A 24,700-nucleotide genomic window follows, 5' to 3' on the forward strand; every position below is an offset into this window, starting at 1 on the left:
AGCATAATCTTTGCTGTCCTCTCATCCTTTGTTAAGTAAATGAGATTTCTTTGTTTGATTCCTTCCGTTGTTAAATAAATGAGAAAATGTTTAAAGACAAGACGCAGTGTAAATTACCTACGTGCTTATGTGAACTCACAGAGTAGAAAGCAATTTATTTAAAGTTAGAAGTCATGTAAAAAATGTTATCAATGCATATATTAAAACATGCGTAATATCCTATTTTTAACTTTTTTATCGAGTATGTAAAAACTGTTATCGGCTTGACTATTAAAAGAAACGCGTAAATTAAATCTCAAACTAATTTTTAATCTTTTTGTCGTATTCGCGTTAAGATTCAAATTAATGGTTTTCCTGACTGCCTAATAGATTTATAAAAGACGTTTTAATTAATTTATGAAACTTTGTAAGATTGTCAGTGTCACGGAAACAAACGAGAAAGAGTGTAATTATTTATTCCACGGGAACGGAGCATGGACAAAAGACAATGGGAAAGGGTTTCCGTATTATTCAGAGCATGCGTACGGGTTTCATGAAAACCCACAAGCCTGACTAACATATTCTAGTACGAGCCATTTAAATCCTCACAGCTATTCTGTTTTCTTCATCGAGTGGAACCTATTCGTACGTTTTCAATGGTCGCGCTTTGGAAAACGCGATTGAGAATTCGAAAACACGAATTCCACTTTGGTTTCGGCAGAGTTTATCGGAATTAAAAGTTACATCGATGGGACTGACGTTGATTGTTATTCGTTTTCTACTTGGCACAAAAATAGCAGAAGTACACTTATACTTAAGAACAGTATGTACATTTTTGTTTAATATGATAGCAACATAAACATAAAAACCACACCGGTTTTGAGAAGTCAATTGAACATAACTGATTAACGTCAATCGAATGATTTATGACGATAAATTCCTTGTTCTCATGGGCATCGATCGTAATAATAATGGACTAATGATAAACGAGCGGTAGGGTCACTCTTCTTATTATTGCGTTTGCGAATGAAACGACGAGCATCACTCCTTGGACTTTGTGTGCAATTTTTTCTTATATACGTTTCTTTCGTTACACTTGCCGTACAACTTTATCATTTTAACGAGTTGGTAATTGCATGTGTTTCCAATGAATTTCAATTCCATCCTCACTATCCTCAGCGTAGGATATAATACGCATCAAGGTTCCGTCGGCGTGAAACATGCGTAAGCGACCAGCAAAATCGTGCGTACTGGACGCTTGTTCGTTGTGTTGCAGCGTCGCGTCGTTAAGAATCTAAGGAGAGCTCGGTGAAGCCGCTTCAACGTCAGTCTTCTATCGCAATCAGTCGCGCGCTGAGCTTTCGATTGGTCCCACGCAATCGCGTTCTCTCGTTTTCAATCGGTGGCGCCTTTTCGAGAAAACCACCGCCTGGTTTCGTGTACGAAATCTTCCTTCTTCAACGTGCATTTTTTAATCTCGGACGTTGTTTATTAAAGTCTAATCGCTCCCAGTAAACCCATCGATCAACTTCCAGTCGCGTGTAGTTAATGATGTCATTCGAGTCGGATCGGTTTTAGTGCATCGATGCATCGCTGACGGCCACTCGATGTGATAATTTCTGTGACCTTGCTCGGCCCCGTGATCTCGTCCCATAAAATTATACAGAATCATCGATTTCTCGTTTCCACTCTTTATCTTTTAATGATTCGTTTGGAAAGCGTCCTTGTAAACTCGTTTGAGATCATCTGACAGTGGTAAGTTGTCCGAAGTACGAAACAAGCGTGAACAGTAATTATGACTCGAGCGAAACGGGCATAAATTCTTAGAACGAGAGATCCAACCATGTCCGTAAAATTGGAGCTGCAGACGAGCCGGAGCAACAATGGGACTCACGAGAGTAAGACGGTATCGTTATCGCATCTCAAAACGATGGGTTCACCTGTTGACATCGAATTCAATGATCTGACCTATTCGATACCGACCAGTAGAAAAGGTACGATTAACTATAAAATTCGGAGTCTTTTTTATTCCATAATTTAATTATTAAATAGACGAAGTATCATCTTCAATGTACCAGAATAGTTCGTTATTGAGTATTGTAATTCATTAGTTTCATCGATCGTCATCATAATCATTTAAATTTATAATAGTGGATAATGAGACATAAGGATATTTCTCACTATAATAATCGAATGCATAACAAAACATTTTCTTAGACGGTTATTGGAATTGGTCATGTCCAATTAGATGAAACATTACTATGCTAATTTAGAAGGCATGTATGACTGAACGAGAAAAGAATAGCTATTAGAATCGAAGAATTTAATACATAAGCAGTTATTATCTTAACTACAACATGGGAATTTTTAATGATATTTAAGTATAAGCGAGATGACTCGTACGGATAAAAGAACGTTTGCTGCTGGACATCGCGTATTTCGTCTGTTAAATTATCTCTTTTTGATAAATGATCTCTAAAATTAGTTGCTCAAAGTCACTGCCACAAAAAACGCGCTTAACTTATACGCTAATTTAAATGTACGCAAGAAGCAACTATTATTAATCACTCTTATGAGAACGATTTGTTTCGCAGTGTCACAATTTGTGTACCGAACGGTTCAATTCCACTACATAAAATGTCTTTGGATAACAAAGTTATCATTCATACAAGAATAACGAAATCATGTTTTAATTATTATATCACAATTTGTGTTAATAAAAATTGCATAGCAAGTACATAAAACTGCAGAACAGGCGTGTGACTAATACGAATTTATCTGTAAAAAATTAATTTATAATTCTTCGTAAGCAATTGGAAATTAATTTCCTCAAGTAGTTTATAACTGCAAGGCTATGCTGACATGCATATTAATGTTAGGCTGTAAAAAATACGTTTGACGTAAGTATTAAATAATAAAATTCTTTGTACATCATTCAACAAAGTTTTATGCAAAACGTTGAGATTCATTTACGCCATTCTCTAGAATAACATAAACTATGAATACGAATCAATTAACGTGTCATCGCGTAACTTTTTGAACGTAAAATTATTCAACAGATATACGATTTAATTGTCAGATACGCGATATTCTTGATTGATCGTTAATAATACAATTCTTTAAAGTAAACGAGAATCCCTCGTAGGATTGATTATTATCACCATGACGCAACACGAATAATAACAATGATTAAACAGAGGCGCGTGGCCGAATAAAAAAGCGGTTTTATGTAATAGATTTAAAGTTCTGCGTTCTCTGTTCGATATAGAATATCCACGGTTAGAATAAGAAATGAGTATCACCTGGTTTGACTCGAGGTGAACCGATCGAATTGACATCCGGTACAATACTACATCAACGATCTCATTACCATAAATTACCATATGAAAGGTGTAAAATTATACGAAAGTCTCATCGTATCAGAAAGTGAAAGAATTAATAATTGAACTGAGAACATATTCATAATCGAATTAATTCAAACGTTTCCTGTCCGTCACAGGTTCGAAGATACTATTGAACAGTGTCAGCGGGCAGTTCAAATCTGGAGAATTGACCGGGATACTGGGCCCTTCAGGAGCCGGGAAATCGACGTTGTTAAATATCCTCGCGGGATACAAGTAATCTAGCAGCATTTTAAATTAGATCGCACTTTGCCCGGACTCGTTTACGCAGAGACAAACGAGGATCAGATAGATTATGTAAACTAGGTTTATATTTCACTCCGTTATCGAGAGTCTGAACTTATGCTCATGAAAATTGAACTTGTTCGTTGAAAAACGTGAGTCGTCAAAGATCACTGACCTCGCGACCCACGATCACGGCGAAGAAGCAGTAGTTGTATCTAGCTCGAAGCTAACACGAATCCTGACATCGTCTCGATCGATAACCTACGGCCCAGGTGTTTCCGAGCACGGCTTGCCATTGAAATTGTACAATTCTTATGGTTTCGTTATGCAAATTTATTTTCAGAATCATCGGCAATCTGGCGGGACACATAAGCGTCAATGGAAGGCCGCGGGACGTGGAATATTTCAAGAAAATGTCATGTTACATTATGCAAGAAGATCTTCTTCAACCGTGGCTCACAGTTTACGAGGCGATGCACTTTGCCGTGGACCTGAAGCTGGGTCACATATCGCGGACAGCAAAACTGACCGTCGTAAGCGTTTCTATTCGACTCTGTACAATAGATTTTATCGAAATTTTCGTGAGCAATTGTACGCATGAATTCTTGAACCGTTCATTGAGAAAAACATGTCAAGGGGTAAAGCTCTACTAAAGATGAGAGAAAGCTGGTCGATTAAAAATGCATTCGTCGTGCAGCGACCGACGTTGAAACATGTTCTCGGAAGGGTACGAACAGTCGAACTGCATCGCGCGTCAGCTCTTTGTATTCTCGTCGCGTGTTTTACGATGGGTACTTATTGAAACGGGATACACGTCCGTTTCGAAGTACACAGTAGTATGTGCACATTTTCAAGAATTCGTTCAGAATCATTGAACAAATCGTACATAAATCGTACGAGAATGTTGAATGAAAATTGAATTAAAAGAAATACTTCTCGGTACAATTATTTAATTATCTAACTTTTGTTTAATCAATAAAGATAGAAGAAATATTGGATGTCCTACGATTGAACCGCGCGAGGGATACGACCTCCGAACACCTTTCGGGTGGCGAGAGAAAAAGGCTTTCCATTGCCTTAGAACTCGTGAACAACCCGCCGGTAATATTCCTAGACGAACCGACTACGTGAGTAATTCGTTTCAAAAGAAAATTAAATAAATCTCTAAAGGCTAATAATATTTTAGAGGATTAGATGAGATATCGGCAGCGCAGTGCACGGAACTCTTGAAATATCTAGCGCGATTAGGAAGAACGGTAATCTGTTCCCTGCACACGCCTAGCGCGAGCATCTTCGCGAAATTCGATCACGTCTACGTGATAGCGGATGGTCAGTGTGTCTATAGAAGCACAGTAGATAATCTGGTGCCGTTCGTTCGACAAATTGGCATCGAGTGCCCGCAATATCACAATCCTGCCGATTTCGGTGAGTGGAAGATAATTTTGGTGAAACGGGAACCGCGGAATACGTGAACCGTGATTACAGTGATAGACGTAGCCGCGGGCGAATATGGGATAGAATGGAGGAATCGAATGATGAACGCTGTAAACAAAGAATTTCCTATCGTTCCTATTCCTCCGCCGAAAAGCCACGAGTCACAGTTTGGAAATAAGATAAGAAAAGTGTCCTGGCTCGATCAGTTCCTCGTCTTATCGAGGAGGATGATGTTACAAACATATAGGAATAAGGTAAGCGCGAATTATTTCGTGATTGTACACAATTGATCATCGAGATAACGATGTACATCTTTTACAGAATTACATGTACTTAAAGATAAGCTTACATATATTCCTCGGTTTCATCATCGGCGGTCTGTTTTTGAACGTCGGTAATGACGGATCGAAAAGTTTATTCAACTTCGGTTTTTGTTTCGCGTGCTTGATCATCCTGCTCTACGTGCCCATGTGCCCGGTATTAATGAACTGTAAGATGACAACAATTTACTCGAGGAAGGTCGACGATAATTAGAAATATCTATTTCTTTGATGAAAAGTAATTAAAGTCGATGAATGGTTAATTAAGTAATCATCGATCCAATTAGCTTTTTGCATGAAAATAACTGAACTTCTAGATACATCCTCGATTATCCTCAATACAATTTTCTATCCCATTATAGATCCATCAATTTAATCTATTATTAATCTTTTAACTGTTTAATCTGTTATTAAATTACAGTTCCTTCGGAAGTACAACTAATTAAACGAGAATATTTCAATATGTGGTACGACTTGAGTCCTTATTACTTTGCTTTCACGACGGTGAACATACCGGTACAGGTCAGGTATCAGTTCGTTTAAAAACTAACGTTCTACCCGTTTCGTGTGTAATGATGTTGATTAAATTTTTATAGATATCAATATCATCGATCTATCTGTCGATGGTTTACGTGTTCACGGATCAACCTCTGGAGCTGTTTAGATGCGCTATGTTTTTCAGCACTTGTTTCGTATGCGTTTTCATAGCAGAAAGCATGGGACTGGCCATAGCCAGCACATTGAATATTGTGGTACGTCTCACGTTAACGTATTGGTTTGCAAAATTAGATTTATGTAACCGTTCTATATATCGGTTGAACGTTGCAATATGCACTGTCGGTTTTTGATACATCTTTTATATTTTCTGCATGATCTCGACGAACGTTATCGCGCGGACCTTATAACAGAGATACTACATTTATTTTTCAAAGAATGGTACATTCGTCGGACCTGCTCTATCTGTTCCACTGATGCTGGTCGCTATACAAGGATTAGGCGAAGGAACGGAAACTTTGCCTATCTATCGCCGACTGATAATGTATCTGAGTTACATCCGATACGGTTTGGAAGGTCTGGTGACGGCCTTGTACGGTTATAACAGAGAAAAACTGAACTGTCCGGCTAGTGAAATATTCTGCGAGTTCGGCGCGCCTCGACAGATCCTACACTCGATGCGTAAGCGAATGGAATTAAATTCGATCCGTAATGCTCGTCTAGACTATACAAAATAATCTGTTTCAATTCTTATTTTAGAAATGGAGCATGTGGTCTTCTGGGTCGACTTCGTTGCGCTGATAATTATTCTTATTGTTTTAAGAATCATCACGTTTTACTTATTGAGGCAGCGGCTTAAACCGAACAAGACGTTCCAAACGATTCGCTTAGTCGGGAGTCTGATAAAGAGACATTTTAACATGGATAGTTGAAACCAGCTCAATTTAAAACAATGATATGCGGAATCTTGTCTCCCAAGGAAGTCAATCTCTCACTTTTTCTTCCGAGTGTGTTACGAAATCAAATTACTTGTCGTTTAACAGCAGAATCTCATCTATCTCTTGTACATTACGAAATAATAGTTTATAAAATTATTATCAGAAATTAGTGAATAAACTATCTTAAGAACAAAAATCTTGGCATTTTTATTTCATGTTCCTTGATCGAATGACCAATTCCAGGGTGAATACTTGAGATCGGGGTCATCCCCTCTTAAATCCCGAATGATTCATTAATTCTGAAAGGGCAAAACCACATATTCAGGGTCGCCCCCACTCAAGTCAACGATTCGATCCAATTACTATTGTGATACCAGACTGGTAGTACTATGCAGACTTACATACGTTTACACACGTCGGGTTGCATACAATAAGGCTATCCGGAGCGCAGATTGATCGATGTTTGATATAAATTGTCGAAAAAAGTAAGAATGCACAAATACAATTAATTTCATTGACTCAAGTTTTTATAACAGCTGCGTTTATCCAGCAAGAACGAGCGATGTTGACGAATGCGACCAGTTCATAAGAATTACACAACAGATGCGCAACAGATGTCAAAGCACTGAAGCGTAAAACTTGGCATAGTGAAAAGTGTTCTAATGAGACGATAATATTCAAAAGGCTACAATTTAGAAATATAAAAAGTAAGAATTTGTTCCACGTATGTAAGCAATGAATGAAACGACATTGACAGTAAATAAGAAATACTAAATAGAGATAGTATAGAAAGACGAAAGAGAAAAATTACAATTGCAACTGCGCGTGGTCTCTTCCGCGTGATTCACATTATTACACAACGCAAGAGAAATCAACGCAAAACTGTGTGCTTATTATATTCTACCTTTATCGATACACGTTTGCCGAAGATAGTGATTGATGGCATTGATACTGATAAGAACGAATCTTACGTACCAAGGACCGTTGGGAAGCGGTAAACCAGCAGGTAGCTGACCGAGCATCTGCTGTGTGAAAGGTAGAAATAGTGGGGTGAGAGATTCATTAAAAGCTTGCTCAGCAGAGAACACAGTCAACTCCGACAGTTCCACTACTGTATGCATAGCTATTACTGTTCAGAAGGAAGTTTAATTTTTCAATCATGTCTAACTCAGGAATAATTTTCTACATTTTATCGTTATTTCTTATCGCCAGTGTAAATGGGTGAGTACACTATTTCTTTATACGTAGAGTTGACCACGGTCAGGAGAACGCTTTGTTCAGAAGTAAATAATAATTGTACATTGATTGCAGTCGAGCAACGGGATCTCTCGATTTCGACGTTTTAATTTTCACCCAACATTGGCCGCAAACTGTCTGTTATACATGGCAAGAAAGTTCGGAATCGCATGTTTGTCACTTACCGAAAGATCGGGACGAGTGGACGATCCACGGTCTCTGGCCTTCTCAGTACCACAAGTTGGGGCCTCAGTTTTGTAACAAGTCGATGCCATTCGACTTGACTGCTTTGAAACCACTGGAGGAACAGTTAAAGGAAAAATGGATAGACATAGAATTCGGGACAACGTCTTCCTCACTTTGGGAGCACGAATGGGACAAACACGGCACTTGTTCGTTAGTGCTACCCCCATTAGACAGCGAAGTGAAGTATTTCGAAACGACACTCCAATTATTGGAAACGTACGATATGAAACACGTATTAGCAAAAGGCGGTATATTACCTGGTCAAAAGTATCCAGCGCAGAAGATTCTTAAGGCCGTCGAACGGGTATTAGGCAAACGTGGCACTTTGCAATGCAGAAAGAACAAGGTAAGTGAGAACACATTTGTCTCGACGTACGCGCGCGGGATAATGATCATATTTAAAACTGAAGTTGTCGTTCTAGAACACCGGAGAATCGTATATGTTCGAGTTGCGAATATGTTTCGATAAAACGTTGCAACTAGTCGATTGTGACGGAGTGTATGGGTATCCAACTAATTGTGACAACTCTGTACTTGTCACATACCCAGACGAAGTGCCGCATATGTATAATGTAGTACAAGTATAATAATTATGGCATAATAATTGTAAATAATCGACATGAACGATGGAAATTCAGTTATAGACAATTAAAAAACGAATCATGTATTAATTAAAATTTATAGACAATTAAAAAACGAATCATGTATTAATTAAAGTTTGAATGAAACTCGCGTGAAAGCAATCACACTGTACATATATATATGTATATATATCGTAAATTAAGAAAAAAAAATCGAAATAAATTTTCCAGTACTTTGAAACATGTATTTCGTCCTTTTATCCGTGTTAATTACAGTTGGAGAATGTTTAATTATAAAGAAATGTTTTTTTTCGTAAACAACTTATAAAATATTGTACAATGGCATATTATAGATGTATCACTGATTGTGCTGCGAGTATTATTTCTTCTGAACAATCAGAACCGCAGACGGTACTAGGCCTGTAAATACAATCGCAATAATCAAACGATTGAACTTTGTACTTTTCCGATTAGTAAGAAGCATTGATAGACACGCCGCTCCATATCACAATAGCTGATTCAGAGTATTTACGAACAAAAGAGACGGAACAATATGAAACGACGATCAGTAACGGCGTACCTAGAGCATTTAACGGAGCCTCGTAATCTTCGTCCGTGAAGATTCTCTTCGGAAAGGTTGTCATTAGATTAAATGGTCCTGGCTCGTCTGTCCTGTTAACTTCTACAAACACCCGCACGGCAGACAATCGTTCTTTACTACCAAAGTTTTGTGTTAACGCTTGTCCATTGGTAAGCCTAATCTAAAATATCGAACAGCAGTTAGATTTCATTCGGATGTAAGGGGCGCGATAAATGTAAGTATGATTAATTACTTGTAACTTTGTATCGTTATATTCCTTTCTCTGGGAAGGAGTAGAAGACGAAGGTGTAGGAGGCAGCGGAGTAGGTTCAATTGGTTTGTCGGCATTAGCCTTAGCACGTCTGGCAGCCCTATCAGCTTCAATTTGTTCTTTAACCCTCTGCCGCGCTAATCTCTCCTCCTCTTTCTCGCGTTTCCTTTCCTCCAGGACTTTTTTCATTTCTAACTCCTCCAATCTGAAATCAAAATGTACCGAGTTTATCTATATGAAGAAAGATAATTTATTACTTAAACTCACTTCCTTTTAGCTTGAGCCATTTCTTTCCCTGATTTTATTCTATTCTTTTCCCTTTCCTGGGCATCTTTCTTTTCCTCTTCTTCCCTCTGCATCTTCTTTTGTCTCAACTTTTCTGTCAATATTCGCAGTTGCTCTCTCTTCTCATCTTCCGAAAGAGGTTTCTTCTCCTCTGTACTCTCAGAGAATTTGTCGTGCCCAGATTTCGTGGCATGAAACTCGACTTCCAAATTAGATTTGAATAGTTTCCCACAGCTACAAACACGTTCAAACATGAATACGAGTGGAAGATTAGGTGTGTGCCTTGATCGTCCGATCTATATGAATTACTTACACATCGCATTTCATAGATTTAGCGACTTCTGTAGTGGACACTTGACCACCGGCATCAGCATTATCTTCTTGAGCCGGTGTTTGAACAGATTCTGGTGCAGTTTCGGCGATAATCGGTTCAGGCGACGGCTCCGCATCGTCTGAATGAGCCAAGAGCCTAGAATAAAAATGAACAGCGTCATCGGACGATAATGAAAATGAAGTCGCGGCCTCTCTCGTACCATTCCATTGCCGGGACGACTCCTTTATTCCCAGTGATCTCCAAAGCTGTTTCTCTGCAACGAAACACATACTTTCAAGTGTTAAAGGTTAAACAGGATTGTTCGGCGAACCGGTTGATACCCTTACGCTTTAGACTCGCTGAAACCCATATCGACCAGCATGCTAATATCGCTGGACGACATTTTATTCTCACGCTTCTAATACGCTCGAACGAACTTTATTTCACACCGGTCCAGCGGTTCGGCCAGTCAAACACTGATGAAAAACTTAACGTCACGTTCAACACCGACGCGCTACCTATACAAATTTCTGCAATACATTCACACACTTGCCTCGCCGGAAGTCGCAAGCTCGAGCCTTCCAGTTATCATAAATCATCATTAAAATTAAACATTTTTTCCAATGATGAAATTTTCTCGCGATGAGAAGGGGAGATGGGTACAGGACAGAGACAGAGAGTTATTTTAAAGTGAAGAGTAATGATGGTTTATTTTCACTCTAGATATAGTTTACAGTCAACAAAAACATTCAATACGCCGCTGGTCTTATTTTTTTCTCAAAATTCAAATTCGTAAAGGAACGGATACACATGATGTCAGTTAATTCTATGTAAATTCAAAACGTAAAACAGCCATTAAATAATAATGCAACAAAACATTTTAATTGAACAATATGAAGTTTGACAATAGCACAGTAGACTGCACTACTGTTTAAAATAAAGTCAAAATGTATGTTATTGGAATAGTGATTTGTAAGTTTTAGATATTTTCATACTTTTTCTTATAGGTGAAGAAACAAAGTTATAGTCCTAAAGTACTGTTTAAGTTAGAAAGGTTATTCTAAAAATTATTAATATTCCTGGGAAGCTTTGTCTCCCTTTCCGGATCCTCCAGTGCCGGTCTTCTTCGGCAGGAGCACAGCTTGAATGTTGGGCAGGACACCGCCTTGAGCAATGGTAACGCCTGAGAGCAGTTTGTTTAACTCTTCGTCATTACGGATGGCCAATTGCAAGTGACGTGGGATTATCCTGAAATTAAAATAAAACGAACGGCCTGTGTTTAATTCACAAAGGCACTATTATAGACACAATAGTCATAGAAACTGATTTTACTCATTTTTTCTACGGTGTATAAACGCAATTTATTTCTCGCGTACGTTCGAATTTACCCGAATTTCGATCGATTATTTTCCTGTTCGTGAAATTACGGAGAAATTCAAATGTTTCTCGGATCATCGTAAATAATGATAACGAAACGGAGGTTTAAAAGGGAGAGAGAGAGAAAGAGAGATAGGAAGAGAGATGGAGGGAGACAGAGAAAGGGCTTGTTTCACCAACCTCGTCTTCTTGTTATCTCTTGCGGCGTTCCCGGCTAACTCGAGAACTTCGGCAGCCAGATATTCCATAACGGCTGCCAAGTAGACTGGTGCACCAGCTCCGACTCGTTCCGCATAATTTCCTTTTCTCAAAAGACGATGGATTCTGCCGACCGGGAACTGTAGCCCTGCCCTACTGCTGCGGGTCTTCGCCTTTCCCTTGGTCTTTCCTGCAAGCAGAATCACGAATGGCTTTCACCGATCTGCAGCATCTCGCCGCGATTCAATAAACGCAATACTCACCACCCTTGCCACGTCCTGACATGTTTTAGAGCGAGTTATTGAAACTTTACTTGAACAGGAATAACGGATGATGCTTCGCCTCCGGATACCAAACAGAGAATGGATCCTCTGTGTGCTGGCCGACGACGGTTATGCCTGTGTAACGTCAGATATTTTGGCGGCGACAGTTAGGTCGGCGCTCGTTTGCGCGGGAACGACGATGTCTGCGTCGACGGTAGCATAAATCCCTAGGAAAATCCATGTTTCCCTTACGGCTTCTAGCCGCAACACGACCGCAATGCAATTTTGATATTGTTAATAATCAGCTTGCACGATTCTATTTATGCGTTTTTACGATCGGGGAAGATCCCGTATTTTTTATGAGAACAGAGCATGTCAGAGAGTTCATAAATTATGTCTACAACATGAATAATTCCTTATTTTACGAAGCATTGACTATTGTATCATGCTATATTGCCGGCTCATGAAAATTACTTAGCGATGAATGTTAATAGACATTTGGTAATTCTATTAGAAAAATACAATTATTAAGATTCATAATTCGATAGATTAAATGTCCTTTTTGTGGAATGGGAAAGTTTAAATAATTGTCCCGGTTGAACATGGTATCATCCCTTCCATTGAAATTTTAGAACTAATCGGTCGGTGTTAAGATAAAATAATACGAATGGGCTTTATAGGATTGAACAGCAATAAACATTTTAATTGATATCATCTTTATTAACATTAAATATTCAATGATTTAACAATGTAAAAAAATAAACGACTTTCCAAGTACAAACATGATATTACGTCTAATGATTAATGTACAGAGAAGATGTAACATCTTTTAGAAATGTTACATTTCGATCTAGAACTAATCCTATGAAACTAAGCTCGCAAATTATGGGCCTCTGGGATGTCTGGATCAATTTCAAAAATTGTGGATTTAGTGGTTGACAGTAGCTTCTGTGTATTAAAATTGCGGATCTTCGCTTCCTTTACAGCCAGTATCTGACCACTCTTTCCACAGAAAGTTGTTGCATAGGAATCCCATAACGACAATTTCACTATGGTATTGCTCTTATCAGTAAGCTGAATTTCTTTAACATTCATGTCACCGCTTCGTCCTCTCACTCGTTGAACCATCCCACAACTTTCTATGATAGCCAAAACGTCGACTACATCGTTATTCTGTTTTTCATTTAGATCGCTCAGTGATGTAAAATTAAATACGAGATTCGACGGTTGTTTTTCATTGCATAAAACGATTTGTGAATATCTGGCTAGCAAGATTTCATAGTTGTTCTTTATGAATTGCTTTGCTGGCTTTATGACAGCTTTGGAAAAGTAATACACTTTTCCAATTGTAATCACGTTGAAAAATGTATCGCACTCCTTGTCGAATGCTGTGCATCTAATTTCTCCGCTACCATCTTCAAGATCCATGTAGAACATTTGTCCACAGCCACGTGGATTATGCCATGTTTTGATAGGCGATTTGGCTATGACTTTGGCTTTTATTACCCAATTTTTGCAACATGAATTCAAAGCACTAATGGGAATCGTTGATATATTTGTGTCTGATGTGCTTGGCTGTGGGACTTGCAATGCAACCTCTTTCTTTGAATTAGAATCAATTGGGTCATCTAAATCATGAACTTTGCCTCCCACTTTACTGCCAGGAACTTTTATATCTAGATTCAGTATTATTACTCTTTTCCTTTTCTGAGTACATGTCACAGTATATTTCTTTATCTTACAAATAGAAAAGTCCGTCAGTACATTCTCTGTTATCAATGAGTTTAGTGGTGGAGACAATACAGCAGAGAAATATATGTGATCTCCATCAAATAGAACTAGCTTGTATTCCACATTCTCTTCCTCTTCCTTGCTGCTTGACTTCCTATACTTCTGTAGAATGAAATAAATAGGCATTCATGAAATCGAAGATTCAGTTTTTGTTAGCTTCAATTAAACAAAACTCATTTACCAGGACTTGTACTATCGGTTCATGGACGTAATTGCCGTCTACCATTTTTTCCAATGCTCCCTTAGTAAGCTTATACATTTTTCGGCGAAAATAATACTACTCACTGTTGCAAAAAAATGATCCTCATTTATTTCAAAGCTATTCAAAGTCAATATAACTCCTCGTCTACCGTCAGGACTCGTGCACGTGTCTCAACTGGAAAACGCTCGCTAATTCCCGCCAACAACACACTTTCAGCACCACGCTATATCCGCTTATATATTTTAAATGTTCTACAATTTTCTACAATATTTTTTAATGACGATTATAACTCAATGCGAAAGTATTTGATTCTTACCGCGTTCGTCAAATTCTGTCTACATATATACTACGTATGTAGTACGTACGTATGATTTGGTATGAGCTATAGAACGATTCGTGTCAACTGGTATAACACAAGTTCTTTCATACGCGTAATAAACTTTATACAATACCGTAGACCTGTATTTATAATCGGAAAATGAATAGAAGAGGCAAAAGGAGTTACGAAGGCGATGCTTCAACGAACGTCAGGGAAAAGAAGAAGTTGAACATTTGTAGCCAATTAACCTACGATGTTCTGAGAATTATATTTAAGTATTTAAATCCCAAAGAGTTATCAAATGCCTCATTAGTTTGCAGGTGCGAAGAACATTTTTTAGACTAAGTAGGAATTAGAAATTAACAAAAGTCTATATATATATTATTGTCTCTGGCTATTTGGATAAGTTCCATTAGAATACAATAAAATTTAACACTTTACATATCAGGACATGGCAAGAGGTAGCAAACGATGAGGAACGGTCTAGAGGCCCTGTTTGTATAGAAGGGAATTTATTGAGAGAAGAGGATGAGTTTATAAATGAAATTAGTGATAATTTATGGATCAAACCAAAGTTAGGATTATTTTTTAAATCAAGTGCAGGCTGTCGTATGAAAGCCCATTGCAAAGGTATTTCATTTAGTATCATTGTACTTCTATCTAATTTTTTTATTTCTTTTAATGATTGTGTCTTGGTTTTTGCAAGATTGCTACTGTAAATTTTTCCCAAGAGACTGTGACGTTGTAACACTGGGCACAAACAGTATAATCTTTGAGAACAAAGAAATAGAAGAAATTCACGAAGACAATGTGGCATGTACATTCCTACCTAAAATACCTAATGTATCAATTAAAGTAATTCCTGTTTTTAAGCACTCACATACGTCAGACGAACAATTAGTTGAACAACTAAGAGTGCTCGTCAACAGCTTTCATAATATTAAGTGTGCCCTATTATTCTGGAGTTATAGATGTAGACGTAGAATGAACAGATTTACGAGTCTGTTAACAGCGCGGTATGGCTTGAATTTTTTATTATCTGCTATTTAATAGCATATATGTCTCTATAACAACATGTCTATTTGTTTTAGTGAAGAAATCATGGTACCTATATGTGGAGGTATGGTTTTCGATGTACGTATATGTAACAGAAATATAAACAGATGTTTGGAATTTGCGAATTGCGTCGCAATTACTTTCACTGGACCAGTGAATGCATGGTCTGTGGTCATCCGCGAGGACACCAAGGAACAGGTCGAACAGGAACTAACATCGTTCAAAAATAGTATTTCCTTAAAGAGACATTCCTTGGCATTTATGTCCGCGTGTAATGGTCGCGGACGAGAACTCTATAACGAAGTCGATGTGGAATCGTCTATTTTCAAACGATTATTCCCAGAAGTGAGATTAGTAGGCGCTTTCATGAATGGAGAATTCGGAACAACTACGGTACCAAGCAGTACGTATCTTTTTGTAATTACGCGATCTAACGGACATCCTTATTGCGATTACGAAGTACTAAATTTAATATTTTTTTCAGAATTTGCTAACAGCAGTGGAAACCATTGGTACAAGCAGTTCACAACGGTTTTTTTGATACTCACATATGGTTGATGATGTTGGCTTGAATAAAATTCGGGGTTGAAGTTAAGAATTCTTTACGAAAATCACAACGTACATGTATATAATATATTTAAGAAAGACAATGGTTGTGAATTGAGAAGTATGTGTTGTAAAAAGACAGTGTATGATAATAAAATTTATGTTCGTAAAAAAAATTTCTTATTACTTGTCGGGACCTCTGATATGCAATCTTGTGATTTTCATTTAATCTGAAGAAACAGATGACTTCCTGGTTTAAACAAGTTGCAAACAGGTAATTAACGACGATACTATTTAATAACGTGTGTATGTTACCATTCCACGCGCGATACGAAAACACAGCACATCCGATAGATAATTGAGCAAAAACCTGCACCTCTTTGAATACGATTACAATGTTTTAAGGTATTGTCCAGGAACCACTTGACAGTATTTCCGCGCAAACGGTATCATAGCAAAGATAAAATAAACGAAACTGGGGCACGCTAGGGTTTGTCAGCGTTTCGTTTGATATTGTCAGGGTTTATAAGAAAGGTCTACCTCAGGGCACGCGCTATCCACTCGAAGCGAGTAATGAGATCTACATTTTTCATATTTTAAATCTCTTGCTTCTTGGAACAACAATGATTGCTTTTAATTTACTTAAATATTTTACCGTGCTCATAGTTTCATTCGATCTTTCGATCTGTTACGCGTGGAACAGTGGTTTGCGAGAAAAGTACGATGGATACGGCGAAGATTGGATTTTTATTCCCGATGGAAACGATCAACCACAAGTTGCGGTATTGAAACCTGCGGAAATAGACGAGCGAGGCATCCTAGACGAATCTCAAGTTTCTTACATCCTTTATACCAGGTATTTAAATGATTCGACGATATAGTCACGACAATCTACTCTGCCTCGTTTAATTCTATTTCAAGATCTGGCCCCGAAAAAGGTATCCAATTATATACGAATGATAGCAAAGGACTTTCTGCGTCTGGTTTTAATCCATCTACTCAAACGAAATTTATAACACATGGATGGAAATCAAGCGCGATGAGTACTGGCTTGGTAACAATGAAAGAAGGTATTGCAATTTTTATGGGATACTCTCATCGAAAGAGTGGCTTTCATAATTTGTTATCTATATAGAATATTTAAAACATTATGACTATAATGTGATTATGGTCGATTGGCAACCATTGGCCGCGAGTACGTTCTATCTTGGACCGATGCGTAACACGGGAAGAGTAGGAAAAGTAGCTGCTGAATTCATTGATTTCTTAGTCAAAGAGACTGGTACCAATACGGAAAATATTCATTTTCTAGGTAAGCTAATCGTTCAATATCTCATACTATACAACATAGTTTCCGAGCCTTCAATTATTTGTGATTATTTAACACAGGTCATTCTCTCGGAGCGCACGTTGCTGGCAACGCGGGACATTCGGTAACCACCGGTCGTTTAGGAAGAATAACCGGGCTAGATCCCGCTTTGCCTGGAATTCATTTACTTACATCGGACGATAGTCGATTAGATCCTACAGACGCGAAATTTGTCGACATCATTCATTCCTGCGGTGGAGTCTTAGGATATTTGCAACCATTAGGTAGCATAGATTTTTACCCAAATGCTGGAACAGCTGTACAACCCGGATGTTGTTGCATACCGGAGGTGATAGGTAATGTATCACTCATATGGGTTATTAATAAGGGAATGAATATACGAACATATGATTTTAAACAGAGGCGTGTAGCCACGGACGATCGTACATATACTTCACCGAGAGTATTGGTTCTAAAATCGGATTTATGGCCAGCAAATGTCAAACGTGGGATCAATTTATGCAAGGCAATTGCGATCATTCGCAAGTTGCATTGATGGGAGAACATGTTGATCAAACGGCCAGGGGCACCTACTTTCTTAGAACTAAGTCCGAAGCCCCGTACGCAGATTTACCGGAGATAACTGATAATTCGATTTAGAAAAGCGAAATTTGACTAAGTAACGAAATATATTTTTAATAAAATTAACTCCGTTCTATGGAAGACGTATGATGTAAAATATTCCATCTTAATAAATAGTAATTATATTATTTTACATTTCAAATACAACAAATTGTTTATGCGCCGTCAGTTTCCAAATACTTAATTTTAAACGTCGATATTTTATCTTACCTACAAAATACCTGTTGATTCGCTGTAACTAACAAATCGTCGACAACTTCAGGAATGGCTTCAGGATTTTTAAATCGGTTTGTACAATAGAGTGGTAACATATTTTTTACGGTAACGATGCGTCGCCGATAGTACCATCACGCTGTCCTTGATACTTAAGGCATATAGATGATTCAACATAACGTGATTTGGTTCTGGTAGGAGAGTTGGCTCACACTAAAATCGTTAGAGGATAGAGCATTAATAAAGGAGGTAATTTCTTCATACTCATCACATGTACTTACCGATAATGGAGTATCCTTATTAAGAATAACTTGTAACAAATGTGGTGGTAATATTGGTGGACCAGCTACTTTTTCCCATGGTTTATGGGGAGGAACCTCTTGACCATATTCTGTTTGAGCACTACTTATAATACCTTCGCTGTCTTTTGCAAGGGCTTGGAAAACTTCGAAATCTGACTTTCTTACAGATACTAAATTGTTCTTGGAACCCATACCATTATCAACAATTTTCTGCAACAGATACAATTCATATAAATTTTCTAATACTTCGATATCGTGTATAAGGTGAGTAAAGTTATTCCTTACTATATCTGGATCGTGCCTCCATTCGCCGTCGACAAAAAACTTGTACTGATGTTCACCTTCTGGCAAGTCAATAATTGTTACAAAATCACCATGACTTTTAACCATCGGCAATGTCTTCCATCCAGTAAAAGTCCCACTGATATAAACCTGTTTGCCACCACCTTCCCATTTAAAAACAGTTGGAAGTACTTTGCTGTCAGTCACTTTGGTTCCCTCGGACACTGTATTGGAACGTGGACGTTGAGAGCCAAAGTCTTCTCCGTCATGTTGAGCATTGGTCTATTAATAAAATTAATAAATAATCATGAGAACCATGGAGTTTCTAATGATTCATCGATGTTAAAAGCACCTTAGCATAGTAAGGCTCTTCTTCTTCGTTCGATGATTGGAAAACTAATTTTTGGCTTGGTTTCTTGTCAAAAACAAATGCCTGTCCTTCCTTTCCTGGCGAAGGTGGCGGGTATTCTTTCGTATGACGATGTTCTCTGCTTGTGGTGCTACTGTGGTGATGTCCAACTGGCTGATTACTGCCTGCGTTTCCCATTACGAGGCCGTGATTTCTGTCACAGCAGGAGTTGAAAGTTCACGATTCAACTTACAAATTAATTGCTAATGTAGTCAGTGATCTATCTCTACCTCTTACTCTCTTGTACCGTTTATTTTCGTTCAATTAAAACGACGAACAAACTTTGTATTAACGCTATTATCAGTTCTCGATTACTTCGTTCAACTATATTTTTAAGTCAAATATACGGTGCTTCAAAACTAGACATGACACGCGATAACAAATCAAAAAACAATACGACAAAAATAATGATTCTATCACATTCGACTAACAATGGCTGATTCAGCTGTTCAGCTGTCGAGTCAAGTTCCGTGTATCGACATTGGACAAGACTGTGTTAGCGTCGTGAGTGCAGTATTGTAAGATCTGAGGAATTTGGACCACAACGCCGTGCGTTGAGGAACAGTGAAACTCAGGTGTCACAGTGAATCGAGCGCAGCGTAATTTTGAATTACCGCGCGACTGTGTTAGTGTCGCGGAACGTCCAAGGTACGCCTTCTCTGCTTTTATTTTCTTTCTTTTTTATTATCGGTATGGGGGTTATTAAAATATTACAACCTAAATTGTATCCATATTTTATCTGTGATAATAGATCAAAATGATGTTGACATAGATTCGTCGTGTCTGCATCTGTGAGCCAAAACGATTTATACGAATGAATCCTAACTAAAGTTCGAATTAAAATCATAAGTGAAGGGTCGCTATCTTGCAGTTTATCTGAGAGACTTTGAATTTTTGTGTCATTTCATTCGACACGAAACAATATTCTTCGATTTCAAGTTCATGTTCAGGATTGTAGGTTCGTACGTCGTGTCAGCTGATTGGCGCTGAGCTCGGTACGAAGTGTCAGACATGGCGAGCAGGTGGTGCTCGCGTGCCATCGCATTCGTAATGGCGTGCGACGGGTAGGAAAAAGGTGATACAACGCGCACGAGTGATCGAGTTTTCGTCTGTTTTGAAAACGGGGAAGCGTGGGTCGGTGCGTGCGGTGTCGTGATAGTATCGCGATAATGACGACACCATCGATCGTCTTGCCGTCGTATCAACGGTTCGTAAACGGTATGCCGGTGCCCCTGTTCTCGAGACGGTCGTTCCGTCCGCGCGAGAAGTATCTGATCTTGTTGGTGTTTTTGACGTTCTGTGTCGTGTGTTTCGGTGCGTTTTTTTTCTTGCCGGACTTCCGCGGGGGCACGGGAGGCGTCGCGGTGAACAGTGTCTACCGTGTGTATCAGCGTATGCAAAAAGCGGGACCGGACCTGCTGATACCGGCACCACCTCGCATGCAGCTGGGCCTGAAGGGGTCCATGGGTCATCCGAATGCTGTGCCATTCGGACACGAGGGCATTGATCATCAGGACGTTCATCTCATCGAGGACAAGCAAAAGCTGCAGGTCCGCGCGTGGTGTCGGATTCCGACGTCGTCTTTAGATTTTCGATTAGCGCCACGACTCTCGATTTCCTAGCCTCGGCTCGTACCGTGTCACTTTCTTTCTGTTACGGACAACACCAACCGGTGTTACTTTCTCTTTGACATTGATTCGACAATCGTCGTCACACAAGGCCGACCTTGTTTTCTCCGTACTGTTCCATGCGCCGTGTTCAGGTGTTACACGCTTTCGCGATCCGTTTGTTTACGTGCTGCCATCGTGACGTTCGCGGGCTCACGTGTGCAAGCGGAACAGAATCTCACACGACCCTCTATTTGACAGATTCTCATTTCATATCTCACTGTCAGTTCGTTTTCTTCTCATGCTTAATCGGTGCCAGCTAGTCGAATATCATATTCATCGTTTCCATTTGCGTCATATAAGAATTGCGTATACTCGAAACGCATGAAACGTTCTGCCTACGTTTCGCGTGGTCGGAATATTTATAGCCAGTGGAATCTGAAAGCGATCGCGTTCCATCGTGTGTGTCCCGTGTTTTCACCAGTAGAGAGTAACAGGAATTCTGACCTTGTTTACTATATCGCGTATGCGAATTAGAAACTCGATAAGCATCGTGAAATGTGACTGTGCAAAACCAGTCGACCGTGATTCTATTATTTTATTTTTTCGGTTCGTCTGCGTCTCGTCAATCGTAATAAATTCGCCCTAAAGTCTCAAAGCACAATTTCCGACACATCGACCCTCATCGAACACACGCCGCCTCGTGCACGTGTACAGGGAGTCGTGAGAAAGTAACGACTGCGTGCTTCGAACTGATTTATATTGTAATATGAAATAAACGTTTGTCCATTGCGTGTTTACGAGTCGAATTAGTGTTAGATTTGACGGTACTTTCGTCAGGCAATACGAATGTAATCTAGCATTTGTTCGAGAGTTTAACAGGTTTACTGTGTCGTGCACGTTTGGATTTGAATGTGGTCGCAGTGATTAGAATTGTTACTAAGCGATAAGTAGTATTTAAACTCACGACGAAGCCACATTCGTTATCGAGTCTTTTATTACCAGCAAAAAGGTTTACGTAGCCAATTATTATATCATTGGGTGTTGAATTATGTCTTTCGATTAGTTATGGTTGTAAACTTCTCATTGATCTGTGATTCACTCGGTCTCATTAATGCACGATTGCGATGGAACACGATTTATATGTATATAATGCGGTCCACGCTTGTACGCGTGAGTTCACGTGGGCAATCAGTCACGATAGAGCGAGCTAATTGAATTAGATGTAGGCCAGTTGATAACGAATTGAAGAGTTGCAACGGTACCATGATATCATTACGCTTACACGACATTAGCATCTATCCACTTCGCTTGTAACGTTTGTAGCTTTCATCTTCGCCAGATAACTCGTATTGTAAAGGTACCCGCTTGGGTATACGCTGTTAAGGTCTTTTCTACGTAATATCATTCGTTTCGTAACAGTTCTCATGGTTTGGAAATTCAGTGGAATTACGTAAACGAGTCGCGTTGGCGTGTGACGAATGAATGAAAATGATCAAACACAACCTTTTCGTTATAAGCAAATAAAAGGTAAATCATCTGACGGTCCTGCTGCGATAATAAATTGTTCTGTTCGATAATTTGTACAATCTGCAGATGTCTTATCGTACGAGATATCGAAATCTGATAGAATAATTTATGTTGTAATAGTACGAAGAGTGTATTGTGTACACGTGTTCTTCGGATGAAGTGAGGGAATATTTATTTATAGAATTAAAAGAAGCTATTAGCGGTTAAGATGGAGATTAGAGATAAGATGTTCGTAAGTTTAAGCGATTATTGTATTGGACGATATTTGAAGAGAAACTTTAGCAACTAATCGATCACCAATTGTGATTGCCGTGGGATATGAAATCCTTTGTTCAAAGTCATTAATTGAATCGTAATAAGAGGAATATGGTATTTAGAACGAAATGAGAATAGGCACTTGATTATTTATTATTTCATAACGTAGGAAGTAAGACAAATCGTTTCCAAATCAGCTGAGTCAATTTAGGACTTATGAGCGTGGCTAAGCAGTCGAGAGCGTTTTCCGAGCGGAAGAAGCGCGTTTATTCGAATAAATATGCGATCCGAGATCTCTCGAGCGAAATTTGGTACGCTCGAAACCGGAAATAGGATGGCAAAATGGGTATCTGATTGAGTAAGATGATGCGGCACGTTAATATATTGTATTGTAAACGGCTGGGAGGATGAGTGGAAATCGTTGGCTGAATAAATGGGAACGTTTCACGATCAGAAGACACTGTGTCGCATGTTACTGACCTCTCCAGCGTAAGCATCCCGTACCCCTAACTTCGATTCTGTTTTCTGACATCGAATTATTTCGGACCGAACGTTCGTCTATTGTTTTATAATCTTTTCGTACAGTACATCAGATACCCATTTCGTTTCCAATTAATAATACCAAAAAAGTTTTGCATGTTTTCATTTGAAAGAGAAGAAAAATAATATAGAACAAGAGATCATTTGATAAAATATAATTATTTCAAGTATCGAATCGATTATTCTCTCAATGAGTTTGCAAGAACGCGAGACAAGTCCTTAAACGCGTGATTAAACGGAATCCCGTCGGATGAGAAAAATGTTTAGACGGGACATCATCTGGTTCACAGGCGAAAATCGACGAGGAGTATCAACAACAGAAGACGCTGGAAAAGCCGGAATTAAACGTTGATTTGCAAGTGCGTGTGAGTAGTTCGCCATCGATGGTGCTATACCGGAAGAGCGACGTTTTCGAGACTGTACCCCCGGCGCCCGCGGATAAACTTCCTTCGACCGTTGGCGGAGAGGACAAGGACCCCGTCGCCAGGGAGCGGAGGGACAAGGTGAAAGAGGTGAGTACACGCACCTTTACCATTCATACGTGCATGCATGAAAGGAATTACCGTCGATGATATCAGCGAAAAAGCGAAACTGCGTTCTCACCTTTTAATTAGTAGAAATTATTAGTAACTCTTCCTTGTCGTAGAGGAGAAAACTAAGATTCGCGCGTTGTAGCCACGCGTGTTTTCATATCGAATCTTGTGCGTACTATACGATTGATAAACGCGAGATAAGCGTCATTTTCTTCAAAGAAGTTTAATAGATACGTATTATCAGTGAGTGCACTTGAGCGATAATTGTATCCATATACCAGGTTCATTGCTTGCGTAAGCCGGGTTCGAACGTTATCTGTTTGTCACTGGCAAATCTTAGCAGTATCAAATATTTTATTTTTTTTTTTCAAACGTCAAGTAAAAATTTCTATCTATAATCGAACAGCTTTTGATAACACGTTACACTTGCAGTGAGTAAGAATCATTATTGCACGATATTTATATATAGTTGTTTCTAATGTATTTTTCAACTCTCACGGAAACGAGCGATTGTTTTTGGTTGCTTGTACGGTAACCCGGCTCCCTCGAATAGGAATATCTCGCGCGTGGGTTTGCTTTCCATTTTCCAACTAAATTTCAACAGTTTCCGATTTCACGATGGCTCTATCCCGCTGTTGCGTCGCTTACATTTGCGTATAAATGAGAACACAGTATGTATATTCTCATGGATATTCCGATTAATGGCATTTCCCGTGGCCGAACAAACGGAACCGTGCGCGCTGGTAAATCAGCGCGAATAACTCGGCCTCCGCTCTTCACCCCCACCTGGGCCGGCCACGTAATTTTGATTCGGCTTCTACAAATAAAAATAAAATCGCTGGATAAATCGCCAAATAAAATTAGCACATTCGTCCCGAGTGCGAGGAAGCGTTCAACACTCGAAATGAACATTTACTGTCCATATATTTCGACGAAACAAGGCTGCGGAAAGAGATTTATTCTGTCCCTTCGATTGCGCCCCCGTTTTTATTAAAAAGTTCGGCATTTTTGACGCTTTTTAG

At 39.0% G+C, this 24,700-nt stretch overlaps 9 protein-coding genes across 10 annotated transcripts in view; 5 read left to right on the forward strand and 4 right to left on the reverse strand.

Moving 5' to 3' along the window:
- The first annotated feature begins 930 nt into the window (after positions 1-930).
- LOC108624369 (ATP-binding cassette sub-family G member 1) lies at positions 931-6,988 on the forward strand. Of its 2 annotated transcripts, XM_018023627.2 has the most exons (12): positions 933-1,734; positions 1,807-1,973; positions 3,479-3,596; positions 3,949-4,138; positions 4,587-4,732; positions 4,792-5,030; positions 5,091-5,293; positions 5,361-5,529; positions 5,781-5,881; positions 5,956-6,111; positions 6,292-6,535; positions 6,614-6,988. In XM_018023627.2, exons 2-12 carry the CDS (start codon positions 1,823-1,825, stop codon positions 6,784-6,786), a joined length of 1,890 nt encoding a protein of 629 aa, XP_017879116.1. In that variant the 5' UTR covers positions 933-1,734; positions 1,807-1,822; the 3' UTR covers positions 6,787-6,988. The 2 variants fall into 2 exon arrangements, with proteins under 2 accessions (XP_026668856.1, XP_017879116.1); XM_026813055.1 differs by having other exon boundaries at positions 931-1,973.
- A 175-nt stretch (positions 6,989-7,163) lies between these two features.
- On the forward strand, positions 7,164-9,096 carry LOC108624364 (ribonuclease Oy). The gene is made up of 3 exons (XM_018023619.2): positions 7,164-8,013; positions 8,104-8,620; positions 8,697-9,096. Exons 1-3 carry the CDS (start codon positions 7,952-7,954, stop codon positions 8,859-8,861), a joined length of 744 nt encoding a protein of 247 aa, XP_017879108.1. The 5' UTR covers positions 7,164-7,951; the 3' UTR covers positions 8,862-9,096.
- Positions 9,079-10,859, reverse strand: LOC108624363 (UBX domain-containing protein 1). The gene is made up of 7 exons (XM_018023618.2): positions 10,652-10,859; positions 10,525-10,578; positions 10,305-10,460; positions 9,974-10,225; positions 9,689-9,911; positions 9,436-9,616; positions 9,079-9,275 (listed from the first exon to the last, which is right to left on the reverse strand). The coding sequence occupies exons 1-7, from the start codon at positions 10,705-10,707 to the stop codon at positions 9,235-9,237; spliced, it is 963 nt and encodes a 320-aa protein (XP_017879107.1). The 5' UTR covers positions 10,708-10,859; the 3' UTR covers positions 9,079-9,234.
- A 125-nt stretch (positions 10,860-10,984) lies between these two features.
- Positions 10,985-12,319, reverse strand: LOC108624365 (histone H2A). Its single transcript, XM_018023623.2, has 3 exons — positions 12,143-12,319; positions 11,862-12,069; positions 10,985-11,552 (listed from the first exon to the last, which is right to left on the reverse strand). The coding sequence occupies exons 1-3, from the start codon at positions 12,162-12,164 to the stop codon at positions 11,375-11,377; spliced, it is 408 nt and encodes a 135-aa protein (XP_017879112.1). The 5' UTR covers positions 12,165-12,319; the 3' UTR covers positions 10,985-11,374.
- Positions 12,320-12,791: 472 nt separating this feature from the next.
- LOC108624361 (replication protein A 70 kDa DNA-binding subunit-like) lies at positions 12,792-14,266 on the reverse strand. Its single transcript, XM_018023616.2, has 2 exons — positions 14,115-14,266; positions 12,792-14,035 (listed from the first exon to the last, which is right to left on the reverse strand). The coding sequence occupies exons 1-2, from the start codon at positions 14,190-14,192 to the stop codon at positions 13,013-13,015; spliced, it is 1,101 nt and encodes a 366-aa protein (XP_017879105.1). The 5' UTR covers positions 14,193-14,266; the 3' UTR covers positions 12,792-13,012.
- LOC108624362 (F-box only protein 22-like) lies at positions 14,154-16,374 on the forward strand. The gene is made up of 5 exons (XM_018023617.2): positions 14,154-14,774; positions 14,903-15,084; positions 15,161-15,470; positions 15,546-15,913; positions 15,995-16,374. The coding sequence occupies exons 1-5, from the start codon at positions 14,614-14,616 to the stop codon at positions 16,066-16,068; spliced, it is 1,095 nt and encodes a 364-aa protein (XP_017879106.1). The 5' UTR covers positions 14,154-14,613; the 3' UTR covers positions 16,069-16,374.
- A 240-nt stretch (positions 16,375-16,614) lies between these two features.
- On the forward strand, positions 16,615-18,025 carry LOC108624366 (pancreatic triacylglycerol lipase). The gene is made up of 5 exons (XM_018023624.2): positions 16,615-16,912; positions 16,978-17,126; positions 17,192-17,368; positions 17,446-17,721; positions 17,787-18,025. Exons 1-5 carry the CDS (start codon positions 16,680-16,682, stop codon positions 18,023-18,025), a joined length of 1,074 nt encoding a protein of 357 aa, XP_017879113.1. The 5' UTR covers positions 16,615-16,679.
- An 88-nt stretch (positions 18,026-18,113) lies between these two features.
- alc (5'-AMP-activated protein kinase subunit beta-1) lies at positions 18,114-19,722 on the reverse strand. Its single transcript, XM_018023625.2, has 5 exons — positions 19,444-19,722; positions 19,157-19,367; positions 18,808-19,086; positions 18,502-18,732; positions 18,114-18,433 (listed from the first exon to the last, which is right to left on the reverse strand). The coding sequence occupies exons 2-5, from the start codon at positions 19,349-19,351 to the stop codon at positions 18,287-18,289; spliced, it is 852 nt and encodes a 283-aa protein (XP_017879114.1). The 5' UTR covers positions 19,352-19,367; positions 19,444-19,722; the 3' UTR covers positions 18,114-18,286.
- A 448-nt stretch (positions 19,723-20,170) lies between these two features.
- The window catches only part of alpha-Man-Ia (alpha-Mannosidase class I a), a 284,265-nt gene continuing 279,735 nt past the window's right edge, over positions 20,171-24,700 (forward strand). Inside the window, exons 1-2 of the mRNA XM_018023628.2 lie at positions 20,171-20,763; positions 23,436-23,657. Of these exons, the coding sequence (XP_017879117.1) occupies positions 20,383-20,763; positions 23,436-23,657 (603 nt within the window). The 5' untranslated portion in view covers positions 20,171-20,382. The remainder of the gene's footprint in view (positions 20,764-23,435; positions 23,658-24,700) is intronic.

The sequence above is a fragment of the Ceratina calcarata genome, unplaced genomic scaffold (genome assembly GCF_001652005.2).
Source record: "Ceratina calcarata isolate Rehan_Ccalc_2016 unplaced genomic scaffold, ASM165200v1 scaffold308.2, whole genome shotgun sequence".
NCBI classification, from domain to species: Eukaryota; Metazoa; Arthropoda; class Insecta; order Hymenoptera; family Apidae; genus Ceratina; species Ceratina calcarata.